Source organism: Lissotriton vulgaris, chromosome 8, assembly GCF_964263255.1.
Source record: "Lissotriton vulgaris chromosome 8, aLisVul1.2, whole genome shotgun sequence".
NCBI lineage: Eukaryota > Metazoa > Chordata > Amphibia > Caudata > Salamandridae > Lissotriton > Lissotriton vulgaris.
Window position 1 is genome coordinate 342283729 of NC_141696.1, and position 16720 is coordinate 342300448.

General features: G+C 48.1%; 1 protein-coding gene across 1 annotated transcript in view; it reads left to right on the forward strand.

Moving 5' to 3' along the window:
• Positions 1 to 16720, forward strand: part of EFHC2 (EF-hand domain containing 2) — a 413024-nt gene that overhangs the window by 132285 nt on the left and 264019 nt on the right. The window contains exon 7 of the mRNA XM_086934106.1: positions 11952 to 12090. Coding sequence (XP_086790232.1) covers positions 11952 to 12090 — 139 coding nt within the window. The remainder of the gene's footprint in view (positions 1 to 11951; positions 12091 to 16720) is intronic.

A 16720-nucleotide genomic window follows, 5' to 3' on the forward strand; every position in this document is an offset into this window, starting at 1 on the left:
AGGGGTCTTAAGGTCCACCAGGTATGTGGCCTTACCCTTCTTTTCCAACACCTCAAAGGGGCCTGTCCAGCGATCCTGGAGGGCGCTAAGCTCTCCAGGCTCCATCACCCACACTTTCTGTCCAGGCTCCAGTTCCACCGGGTGAGCGTTGTGGTCGTACCACTCCTTCATGACTGCCTGGCTGGCCTCCAAGTTGTCAGAAGCTTGCTTCCACAACTTCGCCATTTGGCTCCTGAAGGCCAGCATGTAGCTCACCACATCCTGGGGGGGTTTCCTGGGAGATTTCTCCCAACCATCCTTCACCAGGCTGAGAGGACCGCGTACAGGGTGCCCATACAGAAGCTCAAAGGGGCTGAAGCCCACTCCCTTCTGGGGCACTTCCCTGTAGGAAAAAAGTAAACAGGGTAGGAGGACATCCCATTTCCTCCGCAGGCTCTCGGGCAGACTTCTGATCATGCCCTTCAAGGTCTTATTGAACCTCTCAACCAGTCCATTTGACTGGGGGTGATAAGGAGTGGTGAACCGGTAGGTCACTCCACACTCCTTCCACATTGCCCGCATGTAAGCTGACAGGAAGTTGGTCCCCCTGTCGGACACAACTTCCTTGGGAAATCCCACTCGGGTAAAGATTCCCATTAGGGCTCTTGCCACTACAGGTGCAGTGACTGTCCTCAGAGGTATTGCCTCTGGGTACCGTGTGGCATGATCCACCAGCACCAGGATAAACCTGTGACCAGCTGCTGTTGGTGGATCCAAAGGCCCTACAATGTCGATGCCCACCCTCTCAAAGGGGGTGCTAACGACTGGAAGTGGTTCCAGGGGAGCTTTTAGCTTCACCCCTGTTTTCCCACTGGCCTGGCAGGTTACACAAGTCCTACAGTATGTGTTGGACGCCGCTTTCATCTGAGGCCAGTAAAAGTGGAGAACAAGCCGTGCAAAGGTCTTGTCCTGGCCTAAGTGTCCTGCCAGGGGTATGGCATGAGCCAGTTCTAAAAGAAAGGCTCGGTACTGTTGCGGGACTACCAAGGCCCTCGATGAACCAGGCGAGGGTACCTTGGGTTCACTGTAGAGGAGTCCATCCTCCCAGTAAATATGGTAATGTCCCGTAACATCACCTGCTGCTTGGGCTTCAGCCTGTCGCCTCAGTCCCTCAAGGGTGGGGCACTCCCTCTGCCCCTTACAGAATTCCTCTCTGGTAGGACCTCCCTCCACATGCCACTCCGCAGGGATGGGCAAATCCTCCAGAGAGTCTACTTCCCCCTCCACGGACTCCTGGTCCACCACCGCAGGTGGCCGATCTGTCTCATGGGGTGTGGAAGCCGGAGCAGGCTTTCTCTGTCTCCGGGTCTGTCCCTTCTTAGCAGCGGGTTGGGCCATTGTTCCAGGCTCCAACCCAGGCGAACTCCCTCTCCGGGCAGTCGCAGACCGTGTGCTGACACAGGCCCAGTCAGGTGTACCCAGCATCGCAGAATGCGTCCGGTATTCCACCTCTCTCCAAGTATTGTGTTCCATGTCATTCCCCAACAGACAATCGACTGGCACGGCAGGGCTTACGGCAACTCGAAGTGAACCTGCAACCCCCTCCCACTCAAAGGGAACCTCAGCCACTGGATAGTGGCCCATTCTGCCGTCAGCCATCGCGGCGGGGTGGAGTACATTAGGAACAACCTGCTCTGGGGACACCAGCTGACTTCTCACCATAGTCATGCTGGCTCCTGTATCCCTCAGAGCCTCCCCTCTCTGGCCATTGATGGTAACCCATTGCCCATACTTTGTAGTATTTGGGGGCACCTGGATCTTTGGCACCATCTCCCGCTCTCCCAGGGACACTAAGGTGACACCCGCCCACTCACCCCCCTTATCTAAGGGCAACTCCTCCCCGAGCGCTACACTAGCTACTCCCGGTGACTTTCCTCCGGTGGGAGGGGGTGGTCTCTTTGGGCATCTGACATCTCCCTTATAATGTCCAACGCCACCGCATTCAAAACAGTGGAGAACCCTGGGCTGCTGGCTCTGGCCAGGATGAGGGTTCCGGGGCGGGTTTGCCCTAGGGGTGAAACCTGCTCCCTTCCCTTGGAAGTTATTTTGGGGACCTTTAGAGAACTCTTTCTTTTTCTCCCCCCCCTCCTTCTTCTGGGGGCGCCCTGTCCGGCTTTTTGAGATTCCCCTCCAGTCCCCTTGGTGGACACCCGGGTACTTGTCCAGATGTCCGCCTCCTCTGCAAGCTTCCGGGGATTGGTCAGCTTGCTGTCTACCAGGTGTTGGCGCAGCTCGGGAAAACATTTCTCGAGGAGGTGTTCTCTCAAAAACAGATCGTACAGCCCCTCATAATCTTTTACCTCACTGCCCTTGACCCAACCCTCTAAAGCCTTTCTGGCGTAATCAAGGAAGTCCACCCAGTTCTGAGTTCCCATCTTGTGGCTCCCCCTAAACCTCTGTCGGTACCTTTCTGGGGTGAGCCCGAACTTCCTCAATAACGCCAGCTTCATGGTGGGGTAGTTTGTCTGTTCCTCTGGCTCCAGGGCCAACAAGGTGTCCCGACCAGCAGGAGGCATGTACTTGTACAAACTACCCCCCCCAGTGCTTCTCCTGCACTCCATGAACCTTCAAAGAAACCTCATAAGCGGCCAGCCACTTAGCAACATCATCCCCCTGACTGAAGCTCGCTATCAGGTCCTTTGGGATATAGGGTTTGGTCTCCCTGGCTGACTCTTTCGGTTCGCTGCCACCATTCCTAACAGGAGAGGACCCCCGTTGTAGACTTTGGAGCTCCAGTTCCTTTAGCCTAAACTCGTGGACCATCCTCTTCTCCTCTTTCTCCTGTTCCAACTTAGCCAGCTCCCACTTTAGCTGTCTTTTCTCCCTCCTGTCGGTGAGCTCAGCTTCTGTTAGGCTTCTCCCAGAAATGCTACTGCCCTTTCTGGAATAGGACACTGGTCCGGTGAGCAAGTTTTCCCCCTCATGGTGGAATAACTCCTCCACCCCCCCTTCTGTGCCCTGGTCAACCTCTTCATCCTCCTCCTTTGTCTCTTGGTGTGCCTCCACCCAGGCCCTAAGGCTAGTCTGGAGCTCCCCCTTCCTAGCACCATGTTTGAAAAAGACCCCCATTTGCTGGCAGAACATTCTCAATTGGGGCACGGAATAGGCTTCCAGGTTTTCCACCGCAAACTCCATGGTGAATCTGGCAAACCTGGATACACACCAGAAATTTCAGAAGGGTGAGGGTAACCTAAAACCAACTCCACCCACCACCAGGAATAAATTTAGAAAAAACAAAAAGACTAATTGGGAGGGCCGCAAGGAGAAAACTCCTGGTGTAGGTTGGGTGTATTACGCCAAATTACTAGTAAGTAGCTGCAACCAAGTCCGCAATCCCACCGCTAGGCACCAATATGTTGGAATTAGGTAGCCTGGCCTAGGGCAAGACTAACATTTAGAGGCACAGTGTAAAGGTTGCAGACCACCCAAAAGTAACTTCACGCAATAGCACTCAAAAAGAAAAACACTACACCAAAATTATATGAAAATACGTGCTGCTTTATATAAAAATAATATGCTCTGTGTTGTCAAGTATCAGTAACTCACATATAAACAATTCAAATCAGTTTAGATCACTTTCAGGGTCAGCAATTACACGTTTTAAGTTACTAGCAGATAATCACTTTTTTACATTACTAGCTGTCACTGTACTTCCGGATTCTGATCACGCTTTTTCATTAGAATAACTGTACCTCAGAACCAATTAAGCCAGATATGCCCCGCTAGAATTTTGGGAGAAAGAATCTACTACATAGTATAAGCACAAATACGTTTCAATTCTAGACCACATTAACAATCAGCTTTTGTAGTAAAGACAATTCACTTTAGACACAACTGGCAGATATCTCTTTCACTTCTGATAGCTCAGTTAGGCATTTACTATACTCAGCTCACTTTGTATAATTCCTCAGATCAGTATTACTCTTCAGTTTGGCAAGAATAACCCCTTTTATTAGATCAGGGTAACCCTTCCCTTTAAATAAATAGCATTTCAGTTCACTTTCTTATCTGGTAAAAGGAAGGAGTGAAGACCTATGGATGCCAGCTTACAACAGTACTCGGTCAGGGATTCCTCATAGACGCTGTACTCTCAGAGTCAGAGTCTCAATTCATACAGTTGCTCCTGTGCAGACAATCCCCCAGGTAACCACCTCCTTACTTGTGTCTGTCGTTGTTGCCTCAAGGGTAAGGCTGATCAAGCGCGAGGGGCTGGGGAAAGGAAGGCTGACGAGGCTCTCACGCCCCACAAGACTTCCCAGCACAAGCCTGCTCCTCCGCGCTGCTCCCGCTCAGGAAACCACGAAGGCAGAAGCCTCAAAGCCCCCAGACCTCTACCGGCCTTGCAACTCTCCCTCCCTGCCCGAGCCGGCTCCTCAGCGCGGCGCTCGAACAGGAGGGACCAAGCCGATCACTCGGCCAGCTGAAAACCCCTCCGGCGCTTCTCCTCAGCGCCGATCTCCTCAGACACTGCTCCAGCGGGCATGCGCGGAAGCGTTCTTGCCGAAGACGCGTCTCGCCGGTCCCGCTCCAGGGAGAGACGCTACACGCCTGGGCCTGCTCACTTCCTTGCCCCTCCTTCCGGGGATAGCTACCTCCGAGGGGGCATGCGCGATGGCGCTCTCACTTCCCTCAAGGTTGGGTCACTTCCAGCAACGCGACACAGCGCGAAAGGCGCCCCTGGGGTCCCGCTCACGAAGGGGAAGCCTCGACAGGCTTCTCAGGCTCAGTGGATCCCGGGGAGGCGATGGCACCAAGCGTAATCGGTGTTTCCAAGGTCCTGCTCCCAGTTCACCTCACACCTTTCACCCACAGGCGGAAGAGCTTGCCCTACGCCACAGGACCAGTCCAGGGTAAGGGAACACTACAGTTATTCAGTGATGTTACTTCCTCTCTTCACTTGAAACGAGGAGGGGGGGGAAAAGGAAAGCTTCTTCAGGACAAAGCCAGGTTGTACTCTCCCAGCACCAACCCCCTATTCCTCCTTACTGGGCAGACTAGGGGTACGGGGGAACTCTCAGCTCAGCTCCCAGGACTACTAAAGTTAACCCCTTAATTTATCTGCCCAGGATCAGCAGGATGAGCTAACTTGGCTAGGACAACAGGACCAAGGAGGGGGAAAACCTTGACAGAGGGCTACTCTTGTAGAGGGAACCACCCTTCAGAATCCTACCCCCACTAGACCTCAGCCTTCACTCTAGCTGCTCCTCACTGACAGACAAAATGGCTGTCCAGCATTCCGCCTTATATAGGCTGCCCTTCAGTGGTCCAGAATGGACCAGAAGGTTCTGGAATGCCCTATGTTAGGCTATGGCCAAGTTCTGTTGGTGACAGTTGGGGCAGTTGGTGGCCACCATTTTAGGTGGAGCCAACTTTCCTGTCAGAACAGGCCTCTGGGCCTAAGGTAAAAGATTAGGAGGGGGGAAGAAAACACCTATCCCCCTGACCAACACCTACAAAAAGTCAGTAGACACAAAAATTAACAAGGGTATGAGGGGCAAAAAGGGGACAAAATAAATAAAAATTAGGAGGGACTTCGCCAAAAAGTCAGACAGGTCTAACACTGGGGTTCTCTATAAACGTGCTGAAGTCACACCTGACCCCTTCTCAGATGCTCCCTTTCCTCTGAGCTGTTCTGGACACAGGGCAGTTTCGGGCTTATCCTCCCGAGCAGCGAGTCCAGGATATTCAGGTTATGATTCCGATATTTCAGACTCTATCCTGGATTTCGGTTAAGTTGACTCTGCGGCTGTTGGGTCTCATGGCCTCCTGCATCCTGTTGGTAAGACAAACGAGAAGGCGTATGCGGGCTCTGCAGTGGGACTTGAAGTTCCAATAGGCACAGCATCAGGGAAATCTCACTGACGTGGTTTATATCTCGCAAGCAACTGCGAAGGATCTGCAGTGGTGGTTAGCGAACTGAGATTGGGTCAAAGGCAGACCTTTCTCCCTTCCCCAACCAGATCTCACAATTGTGACGGATGCTTCACTTCTGGGATGGGGTGGCCACTTGGGAGAGATGGAGATCAGCGGATCACTGGTCTCCGGTGGAGTTGGGGCTCCACATAAACGTGTTGAAGCTCCGAGCGATTCACTTGCCATTGACAGCATTTCTTCCCTCTGTCAAGGGAAAGTTGGTGTAGGTGTTCACGGACAACACCACCACCATGTGGTACTGCAACAAGCAAGGCAGGGTAGGGTCATGGACCCTTTGTCGATAGGCCCTGCGTCTCTGGACATGGCTGGAACATCAGGTCATAACCCTGGTGGTTCAACACCTGACAGGTTCTCTGAATGCCAGGTCGGACGATTTCAGATGTTGATGCCTAGCGGATCACGAATGGCGTCTCCAGTCTGAGGTGGTGCAAGGTCTCTTTCGGCAGTGGGGAGAACCTTGGTTAGCTTTGCTCGCCTCCAAAGAGAACGTGCAATGTCAGCAGTATTGCTCGCTGGAGTTTCCAATGTGCCTATTGCTTGGCAAAGTGTTTCGTCGCAAGTGGAGCGCAGGCCTGTTGTACACATGTCCACCCATATCACTCCTGCCCAGGGTTCTGAAGAAGATCAGGAGTAACCTGGCCCAAGTCATCCATGTGGCGTTGGACTTGGCAAGGAGAGTATGGTATCCAGTGCTTCTGAGCATGACTGTCGATCCTCTGATCAGCCCCTTTGGGAGGATCTTCTATCGCAGCAGCAGGAGAGGGTTCTCCACCCGAACCTGTCAACTCTGCGCCTCTATGCGTGGAGATTGAGTGGCAGCAGTTGATGGCATTTAACCTTCCTCCCATGGTCTGTAATATTATTCTGGCAGCCAAGCGTCCCTCCACTAAGTCGGTATACGCCTGCCATTGGCAGAAATATGAATTGTACTGTACAGAAAGACCCTTGTCCAGCAGGCTCTGCTTTGGGAACTCTCAAGGGTTACCTTTCTGCTCTGTCTGCTTTTTTGCTGCTGCCAGACCAACCTTCTCTTTTTAAATCTCATATTGTAAATAGATTTCTAAAAGGGCTGGTTCACATGTTTCCACCCACGCCCTTTATTATGCCACAATGGGACCTTAATTTGGTCCTCACTTATTTGATGTGCGCTCCTTTTGAGCATTTGCACAATTGTCCCCTCCGGCTGTTGACCATCAAAACAGCTTTCTTAGTGGCGATTACATCGGCCCAGAGTGTGAGTGAGTTACAGGCGTTATCCAGCTTGCAGCCTTATCTTATGTCTTTTCTGGACAAGGTGGTGCTTCGCACCTGGGCTTCTTTTTACCAAAGGTTGTGACCCCATTCCATATGGGTCAATCCATCACTTTGCCCACCTTCTTAGCTCACCCACATCCCTCGAAGGAAGAGGAGCTTCTACACCGACTGGACCCAAAAAGAGTGTTGTTGTTCTACCTTGACCGCACAAGAGAGTGTCTGGGTGAATGACCAACTCTTTGTGGGGTATGTGGGAGCAAAGAAGGGAAAGGCAGTGCAGAAAATAACCATCTCGCGCTGGCTTGTTCTCTGCATTAAAATCTGTTAAGCCTTGGTGAAGAAGCAGCCCCCTGAGGGATTAAGAGCCCATTCCACTTGGGGAAAAGCTGCGACTATAGCCTTGGCTCGGGGTGTCTCAGTCCAAGACATCTATCAGGCAGCGACTTGGGCATCATTGCACACGTTTGCAAAACATTATTGCCTTGATGGTCAAGTGCGCAGGGACGGGCACTTTGTCCACTCAGTCCTGCAAGATGTTTTAGTCTAGTCCATGAGTCCGCAACCGCCCGCTAGTATGCCATGGCTTGGGTATCTGATTCAAAAGTAAGGAATCTGCCGCTAGAAGTCTCTATAAGATGAAAAAGTTACTTACCTTCAGTAATGCATTATCTGTTAGAGACTCTATCTAGCTGCAAATTCCTTACAGCCCCTCCCATGCCTCCCCGCTTTGCGGACTGATGTTGTAGGACTAGGGTTTCTCCCCTTTCAAGGCCCTAGTTTTGCACACGTTAACATCAGGCACTTCGTGGCTCTGCGCTTCTGGCGTGGGAAAACGAAAAGAACTGATGTCCGCGCGCCTAGGTGGTGCCTATGTAGGCACAGTGACGTCTTAACCGATGATAAAAACGCCATCGACGTCACGCGGAGCCGAATGGAGCCACCCAACATCGTGCACAAAGGGTATTGCTCAGAAAAGTTTCCGGATCCAGCCTGACGCCTGGTTAATTCAAAAGTAAGGAATCTGCTGCTAGATAGAGTCTCTACCAGATAATACGTTAGCGAAGGTAAGTAACTTGTTCATCTCTGCGTTTCTCTGTGTCAGATCTGGTGAATCTTTCAGCTGCACGCCGAGGCTCTGCAGGGCTCTGTGTCGCTGGAGTCAGATCACACTTTCAGCTGTGCGACAAGGCTCAGTGGAGCCCTGCGTCGCTCAGCGCTGGATTTCGTGAAGCCCTCGATGAGGAGTGGCACAGCTCTGCGGGCCTTTGTGTTGCTTCGCGTCAGATCCAGTAAAGCCTTTGCTGAAGACCAGCATGTCTCTATGTGGCTCTGCTTCACTTCCTGTCAGAGCCGGTAAAGACTTAAGTGAGGAGAGGCTTTTTGTCGCTTTGCCTCAGATCCAGTGAAACCTTCAGTTAGGCAGAGAGAATACACTGTGACTCCAACCAAGGGGCTAGGACATTGAGGGCAGCACTTGGGGGGCACACCTCACTCCCAAAGAAGCCAGCAGAGGTTACCAGATCAGGCCAAGTTGGGTCTGGTCAGCTGGAAGGCAGGAAAGAGCTCTGGAAGTTTGTTGTGTACCTGTAACTTAAACAGGATGTCAGCCAACCAACCCATGGAGTTACTTTTTGCGTCATTGGTTTTAGGCAAGTGGGCCCAGTGTTCCCTCTTTAGAAATCAGGGCAATTCTTTTGAATTTTCTCAGATCCAGCAGTGTTCTCAGGAAAGGTTCGGGGGATGCCACTTTTATGCCTAGGGCCAGCCTTTGGGTGTGGGACATCCCTATGTCTAACCCTAAAACAGTTTCTAGTCAGTTCTTTTTCCCCTGGCTTTGGCTCAAGCTTCTCTAGTGAAACAAAGAGTAGGAAGGCACAGGTATAAATTGCATCTGCCAGTGACAGGGTAGGCTTCTTCTGAAGTCAGGAAGGGCTGGGTGTATCCCCCAGGCTATTATTTGAAGTATAATCAGGGTAGGGGCATAGCATCTCTACAGTCATCTTGTCAATAAGACTCTCACCTCTCCACACCCAGGCCCCTTTTCCACTGTCTGAGAGGAATACACATCATACCAAAGGAGGGCCATTAACAGTTAGGTGACCCTGGACACACTTGGCTTAGGGAGGAAAATGCAAACTTTCTAAAAGTACATCTTCAAAATAGTATTTTAAAATCTGACCTTACCACTAAAAGGGATTTTAAAATACAATTAAAATTAGTGGAAAAAGTATATTTCTAGCCACTTCTAAACTGAATTTAGCTTTTATTAAGTGTAATAAGGTAAAACAGGGCTAACCTATGGGAGCCCAGCCTTGCCACAGTGAAAACAAACCTTTTTGGGGGGTTTTCACTCCCAGGAAATGTAAACCATGAAATGTACATTCCCTACAATGGCAGCTCTGAGACCTGTTTTACACGGCTACTTTATTGGGTGGGGCGATGAGTGCAGAAGGCCATTTGGTGCATTTAATTTACAGGTCCTAGGTACATATAGTGTCATACACTAGGGACATATAAGTACATTAAATGTGCCAAATGGACGTATGCCAATGTTATCATCTATAAAAGGGAGAGCCCAATCTCTATACTGCGGTTTAGCAGGAGTAAAGAGCATAGAGTTCTAATGCCAGCAAAAATGGATTTAGCTACAGAAGGCAAAAATCCGGGGGAATACCATGCAAAAGATAGTCATTATAAACAACACCCCTCCGCAGGTGTCCATGAGTCATGCAGTGCTCACGAACATTTCGGAAGGTACATGATTATTCAATTGGCCGTCACAACGATGGTCACACAAGACAGGCGTCTGAATCCCCTACAGAGTCCGTGAAGCCACCTCCCATAGAGGAACCTCATCGCAAGATGATAAAGCATTCAAGAGCCATAATTAAAACAAAACACTTGGGCCCTGATTACAAGCTGGGTCTCAAATTCCAGCTTCTTTGCAAACTGGAGTTTGCACCAGGATCTGTATTGAAAGATCGCTGGCTGTTTTCCCTAGACAGATTTTGGCAGGTCAAACCTGCCAAAATTTAGAGATGGAAAAGGCTCACGAAACCCAAGGCCCTTATAGTGAAAGTTATACTATCACAATGGTAGTGGAACTGGCATAGGTGCATCACTTAGGTCCAGAAAGGTAACATAACAAATACATAATTGACAAACAACAGTGCAAATGTTTTAAATAGTTGCCATGTAATTCATCGTTATAAATATTATTTCAAGCACACACAAGCCAACAGGAAGTGTCAAAATTGTAAGTTAAAAATACACCCCCAACCCCTCCACCTAAGGAAATCTGGGTTTTGATCACCAAAGCAGTGCATGTGTGACAGTGTATAGGGATCCATTTGGTTGTGCTGCTGAAATGCAGCAATGCAATGAAAACACCAATATCCAGTCATCGAAAAAGGTTCAGTAAAACGGAAGTTAAAGCTGTCACCTCGTAAACTAAATTAATGAAATGTGAATGTTAATTAACTATAAAACCTGACCTCCACCACTGCTTTGTGAATAGTAGTTCTCATGTCGTTGGGATATATCAGACCAATTTCGCTACTTGCCTGTTGACATTTTTGTAAGGGGAATCTTGCAGGTTGCTTAGAAATTTGGACACATTTTGTAATGCTGTTTTGAGCACAAAAAGCAGTTTGCCCCTGGATTTTTATTGCCACTCTCTTGGAAATGAGGATCTTTCTGTTCTCCATAGTTTTGTTCTGATGGTGTGTAGCCACCATGCAGATCTCAAAGAATATTACTTTAAAAAGCTGAGCTTTACAAAAAAAATGAAGTAAAAACATGGTGACCTCAAAATAAAATTAATCATTGCCCAACTCCTGATCCTATTACATGGTGTTGTTACTGCATTTCACATTCCTGTCTATATTTCTCTGGACTTAAAACTATTGCCACTTTCAGCCATTTTTCCTTTACTAGTAATAAATTACTCAACACTATTCAGCAATTGAAATGATGTTATGTGTTTTCATAAAAAATGTTGGGGTAAAAGAAGTGCTGACTAAAATCAGTGGTGGAATTTATTATTGAGTGGTACAAGAAAGCTGAAAATAGGTAAATGTATAAAGTCATACATTTACGCTTTACCAAATTTCGTTTTACAAATTTCTTATTCCTTGTGTAACAACTTTAGCTGTTCAGCAATGATACTACTTTTAAGTTGGGAAGTAGGACAGGCTGGAACTGCTTTTAATCCCAGAATAACTGGCGATGTCAAGTGTTTTGTTTACTAGGCAACTAATTTTTTCTTTTCCTCCAATTTTGTTTGACTCTGTTCATATTTGTATTCCCTTCTTTTACCACTTGCATTTATATTGTATTTTTAATCTTTTCTTCTTTTATTTACGAAATGGTCATAAACTGTTCTAGTGCATGTAAAAATGTAAACTGAGTATTAGATACCTAGAAAGGAGGTCCACTCACATTGTTCTTTGTCCTTAGGTACCTGCTTGCCTGTCTTCTTTAATCCTATTTGACTCTTCAGTAGTCTTGTGTTGTTGATAATAATTGTACCTCTTATTGCTACCTACGAAATTAAGAGTCCCTGTAAATTCATGGTTTACCACAGTAAATTGTGCCCGGCTGCCTCCCATTCAAATATGTAGCCCAAAAATCCTCCTTTTGAACATGTCTCGCTCTGCAGCCAGAAAGTTAAATTTCATTGACGTGCTTTTTACCCCGCCTTATAACAATGACCACTTTTACAGACCGGAGCAGTACATCATGAAATTTACAAAGACTGCGACCTAACAATTGGCTCCGCGGTCAACTTGTGGGGGAGGAAGATCTTACTCTGTGACTGCGATCCTTTCACCAGAGATTTTTACAAGACAAAATATGGACTTGGTCAGTAAAACACATTTCCATTCTATTCTGTTAGTAATTTTACTGTATCCCTATTGTTGTGTTGCATAGTCCTGAAGGATTGCTGTGGTAAGCAACTAAATAGCAATATTGGTATGTGCTTGGTGCTTGTATTTGTATGTTTATGTTTACCTTTTTGGTTGTGGTAACATTGGTTTATTGTTCACAGATTATCTAACATGTCCTCTTCTTAGTGTCCCCCTAAAAAATGCACCAGGAACCGTTCCTATCCAGACCTCTATATGAAAAACACTCCCATTTAGTGATAGTAAAAGTGGAGGACATGATTTTGTTCTCCCAGGATATGGGACCTGAAACAACAGAAGAATCATACTCTCACCAACTGAAAGAAGCGGGTTTGAAACCCATTACTGTCAAAGCCAAGTTGGAGTGACTTGGTACACTGTTTAGCCTCACCTTTTCCTGTATTTCTGAAGAGCCACCTGTAAGGCTGGGTCTGGTGGCTTAGTGGACTAATGCAGGCACTGTAGCGGCCTCAGTGTGACTTCATGGTCACAGGTTCAAATCCCAGTGGGTCAGCTCAGCCTTGCATCCTTCTGAGTTTGATAAAATGAGTACCATTTAGTTGGGTAACAATGAACATCTGTCATTCAACACCTTGATACCCTTGGGTGAAACTTGTGCTTTATAAATACCCATGTAATGTTATGTAAGGGATGGCTAATAAGTTGGTGAATTTATATTCTCCAGTATTGGGGTGTCTTTCATAGATTCACATGCCTCATTCACCGTCGTCGAAGTGGGAGTCCCACGGTACATAGTACATAAAAAAGCAATAAATATGCCCATAATAACCAAAAAATCTGTGGTAACATAAAACCAGGAAGTGAAGTAGCCCAAAGCTACCAGGAAAAAGTACCACATCTATGAATATCATAGTTATTATACATAGTCCAAACTGCAGTCAATCAGGCAAGAGCACCCACCAGAATGTTCTCCTCAGAGGCTCAGGCTCTCAGATTTTCTACCGCACGTCGTGTGAAGGGAAGTCTCCCTGAGCTCTGCTCAGTATTTTCTCAATTCTCCAGGAATTTCGCACTTAGGATGTCTTCTTCAAAGAAATCTTTATTCAGGCCTTGTGAGTCTTGTTGTAAGCTCTGGCTTTTCTCTGAAGATCCCCACAAGAAATGCATCTACTGCCTTTACCCGGATCACCAGGTGAGAGACTGCAAGATATGCAGGACCTTCCCTCAGAAAACCCTCAGAGACAGAGAGCGCCGTCTACTTCTGTGGCTGCAGAAGCTTAAAGATCAGGACAATCCAGTTTCTGAGGTGGGAAGTATTGCCTCTGGTTCATCTGTGTCCTCTAGGAAGAGGGCTGCTGAGGAGGTTTTGTCTTCTCCTGGGGCCAAGGTGTTGATGAAACAACAACCCTCTAAGGGTTCTGAAGGGCCTTCCACTTCAAAAAAGGCTACTCCACCTGCTAAAGGCAAGCTTTTGCCTTCCACGCCCCTGAGAAAGGCAGTTAAAACTCTACCTTCTAAGCTGACTTCTGAGAAGATTCTCCCTCAGAAGAAGAGCCCATCGTCGACGACGTTGTCAACGACTCCTTTGTCGGCGATGATTACCATCGACGGCGACGCAACATCTACTTTGACAGTGACCTTCTCATCACCGAAGCCTCAAATGATTATGTCGTCGGATCCATCCCCGTCGACACTGGTCTCCGTCTCTGTGAGACCCATCTCGTCGACAAGAGAGACAGTACCTATCGTTGGCGTCCCGTCGACGACTAAGGCTTGAAGGATCTCGTCGACGACGGCCTCGTTGACGACCACCTCATCCTCTAAAGTAGCCTCGTCGACGGCTTTCTCGTCGATGGCGAGCTCATCGTTGAGAACTACATCATCGTCGTCGACCGTATCGTCGACGAAGACTACCTCGTCGATGAAGCCCTCATCGTCGTCGAAGACAACTTCGTCGACGGAAGCTTCCTCGCCAACGGTTACACCTTTGGTGACAGTTCCATCGTCGACGGCCCTGTCGACGGCTCATGCGTCGAAGCAGAAATTGTCCTCTTGTACGGAGCTGCAAGTCTGGTGAGCGTCTACGGTTATAACATCTACACCATCTGCGAGGTCGCCTTTCTTGTTACAGAGATGTGGTTTTACGTTAGAACCCCTATCCCCATTGCATCTTTCTCCAAATAAGGTACCTCTACAGGTTCCTGAACAACTACTGGATTCAGATGAAAGTGAGGAGGACTCTGAGGTGGTTGACAGGTTTGGAACAGCTAGAAGCCCTTCAGAATTGTTCATAAAGTATCAGGAGGATGATCAAGATGAGCAGCCTTCTCCTGAACCTGTGGCCCCACCTTCGGATACTATACCTTCAGGTCAGATGCCTATAGCTTTACTGAACAATCTCCAACATATGATAGACGACTATTACCGCTGGGTTCCCTCCATCTGAATCGGCAGAGGCTGTGCCACCGACACCTGGTGCTCAAGCTTCCACCTTAGTATTCCGGGCTCCTAGACCCCCTTCACCGGTTCCATCGCATCATTCTCCTGAAGCAAATTCAACGAATGATGATAGGGAGGAAGGTGAAGTAGATGAAAGATTTCTTATGTCAGAGTGAGATGAGTACGAAATCCAAACCCCTTCTCCTTCAACTCCAGCTCCTGCTGATTCTCCTCCGGTGGATATTGGAGGCTTCCACCTCCTCATGGAGAGAGCAACTCAAAGATTCCTTATTCCCATGGAGACAAAGAAGGAAGAATGCTTCCTGTATGATTTTAAAGATCAGCCAAGGAGGCAGAAATGGGCGATCGCCATTATAGATTTTATATGGAAGGAGGGATTGAAGGTAATCTCAACTCCTGCGTCTATCCCTCCAGTCTTGCGCCGGCTGGACAAGAAGTATAATGCGCCCGACAATTCTCCGGCATGCCTCATAGGGCGCCCTAATGCTGACTCCATAATTGTGGAAGCTGCTCAAAGACGGGCTAGGAATCCATCTTCTCCGATCCCAACCCCACCTGACAGGGACGGCAGACGGTTAGACTCAATTGGAAAAAGAGTCTCCACCATGGCAGCGACAACAGTCCGTGCGGCCAATTTACTAGCCATCCTGGGTTGGTACGACTGACAAATGTGGTCAGACATTTCACCATATATCGACATGTTACCAGAACCTTCAAAGGCTGAAGCTCTGAAGATTTTACAGGAGGGGGAACGTATCTCTGCTCCAATCGAGGGAGCTACAGCCAACAGAAATCCTACCAGTCGTATCAAGGAAATCAGCGATACCAGTCACAAAGACAGCAATCGTATGGTCAGTGCAACACTTCCTATTCGCAAAATAAGAGAAAGCCTTCCTACCGCGAAAGAGATTCAAATAAGAGGCAATGAAAACCGCACATGCCACCGCTTCTACCGCAGTCCTGTGTAAATGTTGGAGGAAGAATCTCAAATTTTTACTCAAATTGGTTCTCAATGACATCAGACAAGTGGGTTCTAGATATCGTATTCAAAGGCCATGCTCTAGAATTTGAAAAGTTTCCTCAAAATTTTCCCCCAAGAGGCCCACCTCCAGCTCATCTCAAAGAGCTGTTTTCCCAGATAAATTTGATGATACAAAAGCGATCGAAAAAGTCCCTCAATTGCAGAGAGGAACAGAATTTTATTCAAGGTTCTTCCTAATAAAGAAAAAATCGGGAGAATGGCGTCCCATTCTCGATCTTCGCTCCCTCAACAAATACCTAAAGAAATTGTCCTTTCGGATGTTAACGCTTCAAGAATTCCTACGACTTCTGTCGGCAGGGGATCACATGGCCACCCTCGACCTTCAAGATACGTACTTCCATGTTCCACTTCTTCCCAGGCACAGAAGGTTTTTGCGGTTCAGAGTGGCAGGCAGGGACTTCCAGTTCAAGATCCTTCCCTTCAGACTACGGTCGGCAGCCAGGGTGTTCACGAAGGTCCTAGCTCCAGTAGCGGCGTACCTCCATCTGGAAGGAATACAAATATTTCCTTATTTAGACGACTGACTTATCAATGAACAAAAGCACACAGCAGCTGACCAAGGTTTCGCACATCCACTTCGTCTGTTTCAGAATTATTTGGTGGTGCGACTACTCTCACCATCCGCTGCCAAGGATGTATATCTGACCAATAGTATGTAAGAGCAGAGAGGCGCACACAATGAAGTCAGTAGTATAAGAAAGTCCAAAAAGACATGTAGATCTTCAGTTCTTATTTCTAAAAGTATTCTTTATTTTCACGTACAACGGCACAGCCAACGCCAGCATTCCACGAGGAGGAGCGGCGGAGAACGGAGACCATATCAAAGGTACCGTTGCGTTACTACGCTATTTACAACCCCACTGAAGCCGGATATCTTACCGAGCGTTCAGACCCCCCCTCCACTCTGGAGTTTCCCCAAGGGGTCCGGAATCCTTATCCTTCTTGACTTGCCATAGTGACAGTGACCAGATAATCCGGGGGACTCGAATCATCATTCCACTTGGAATCGAGCACAAAGCACTCTTCAGGAACACACTGTGACCTACCGTGACTGTCCTTTAAACTGTTTTCGAAGAGGAACAACCTCGAGAAATACCGTACGGACTAGATTGTCTAGTATATG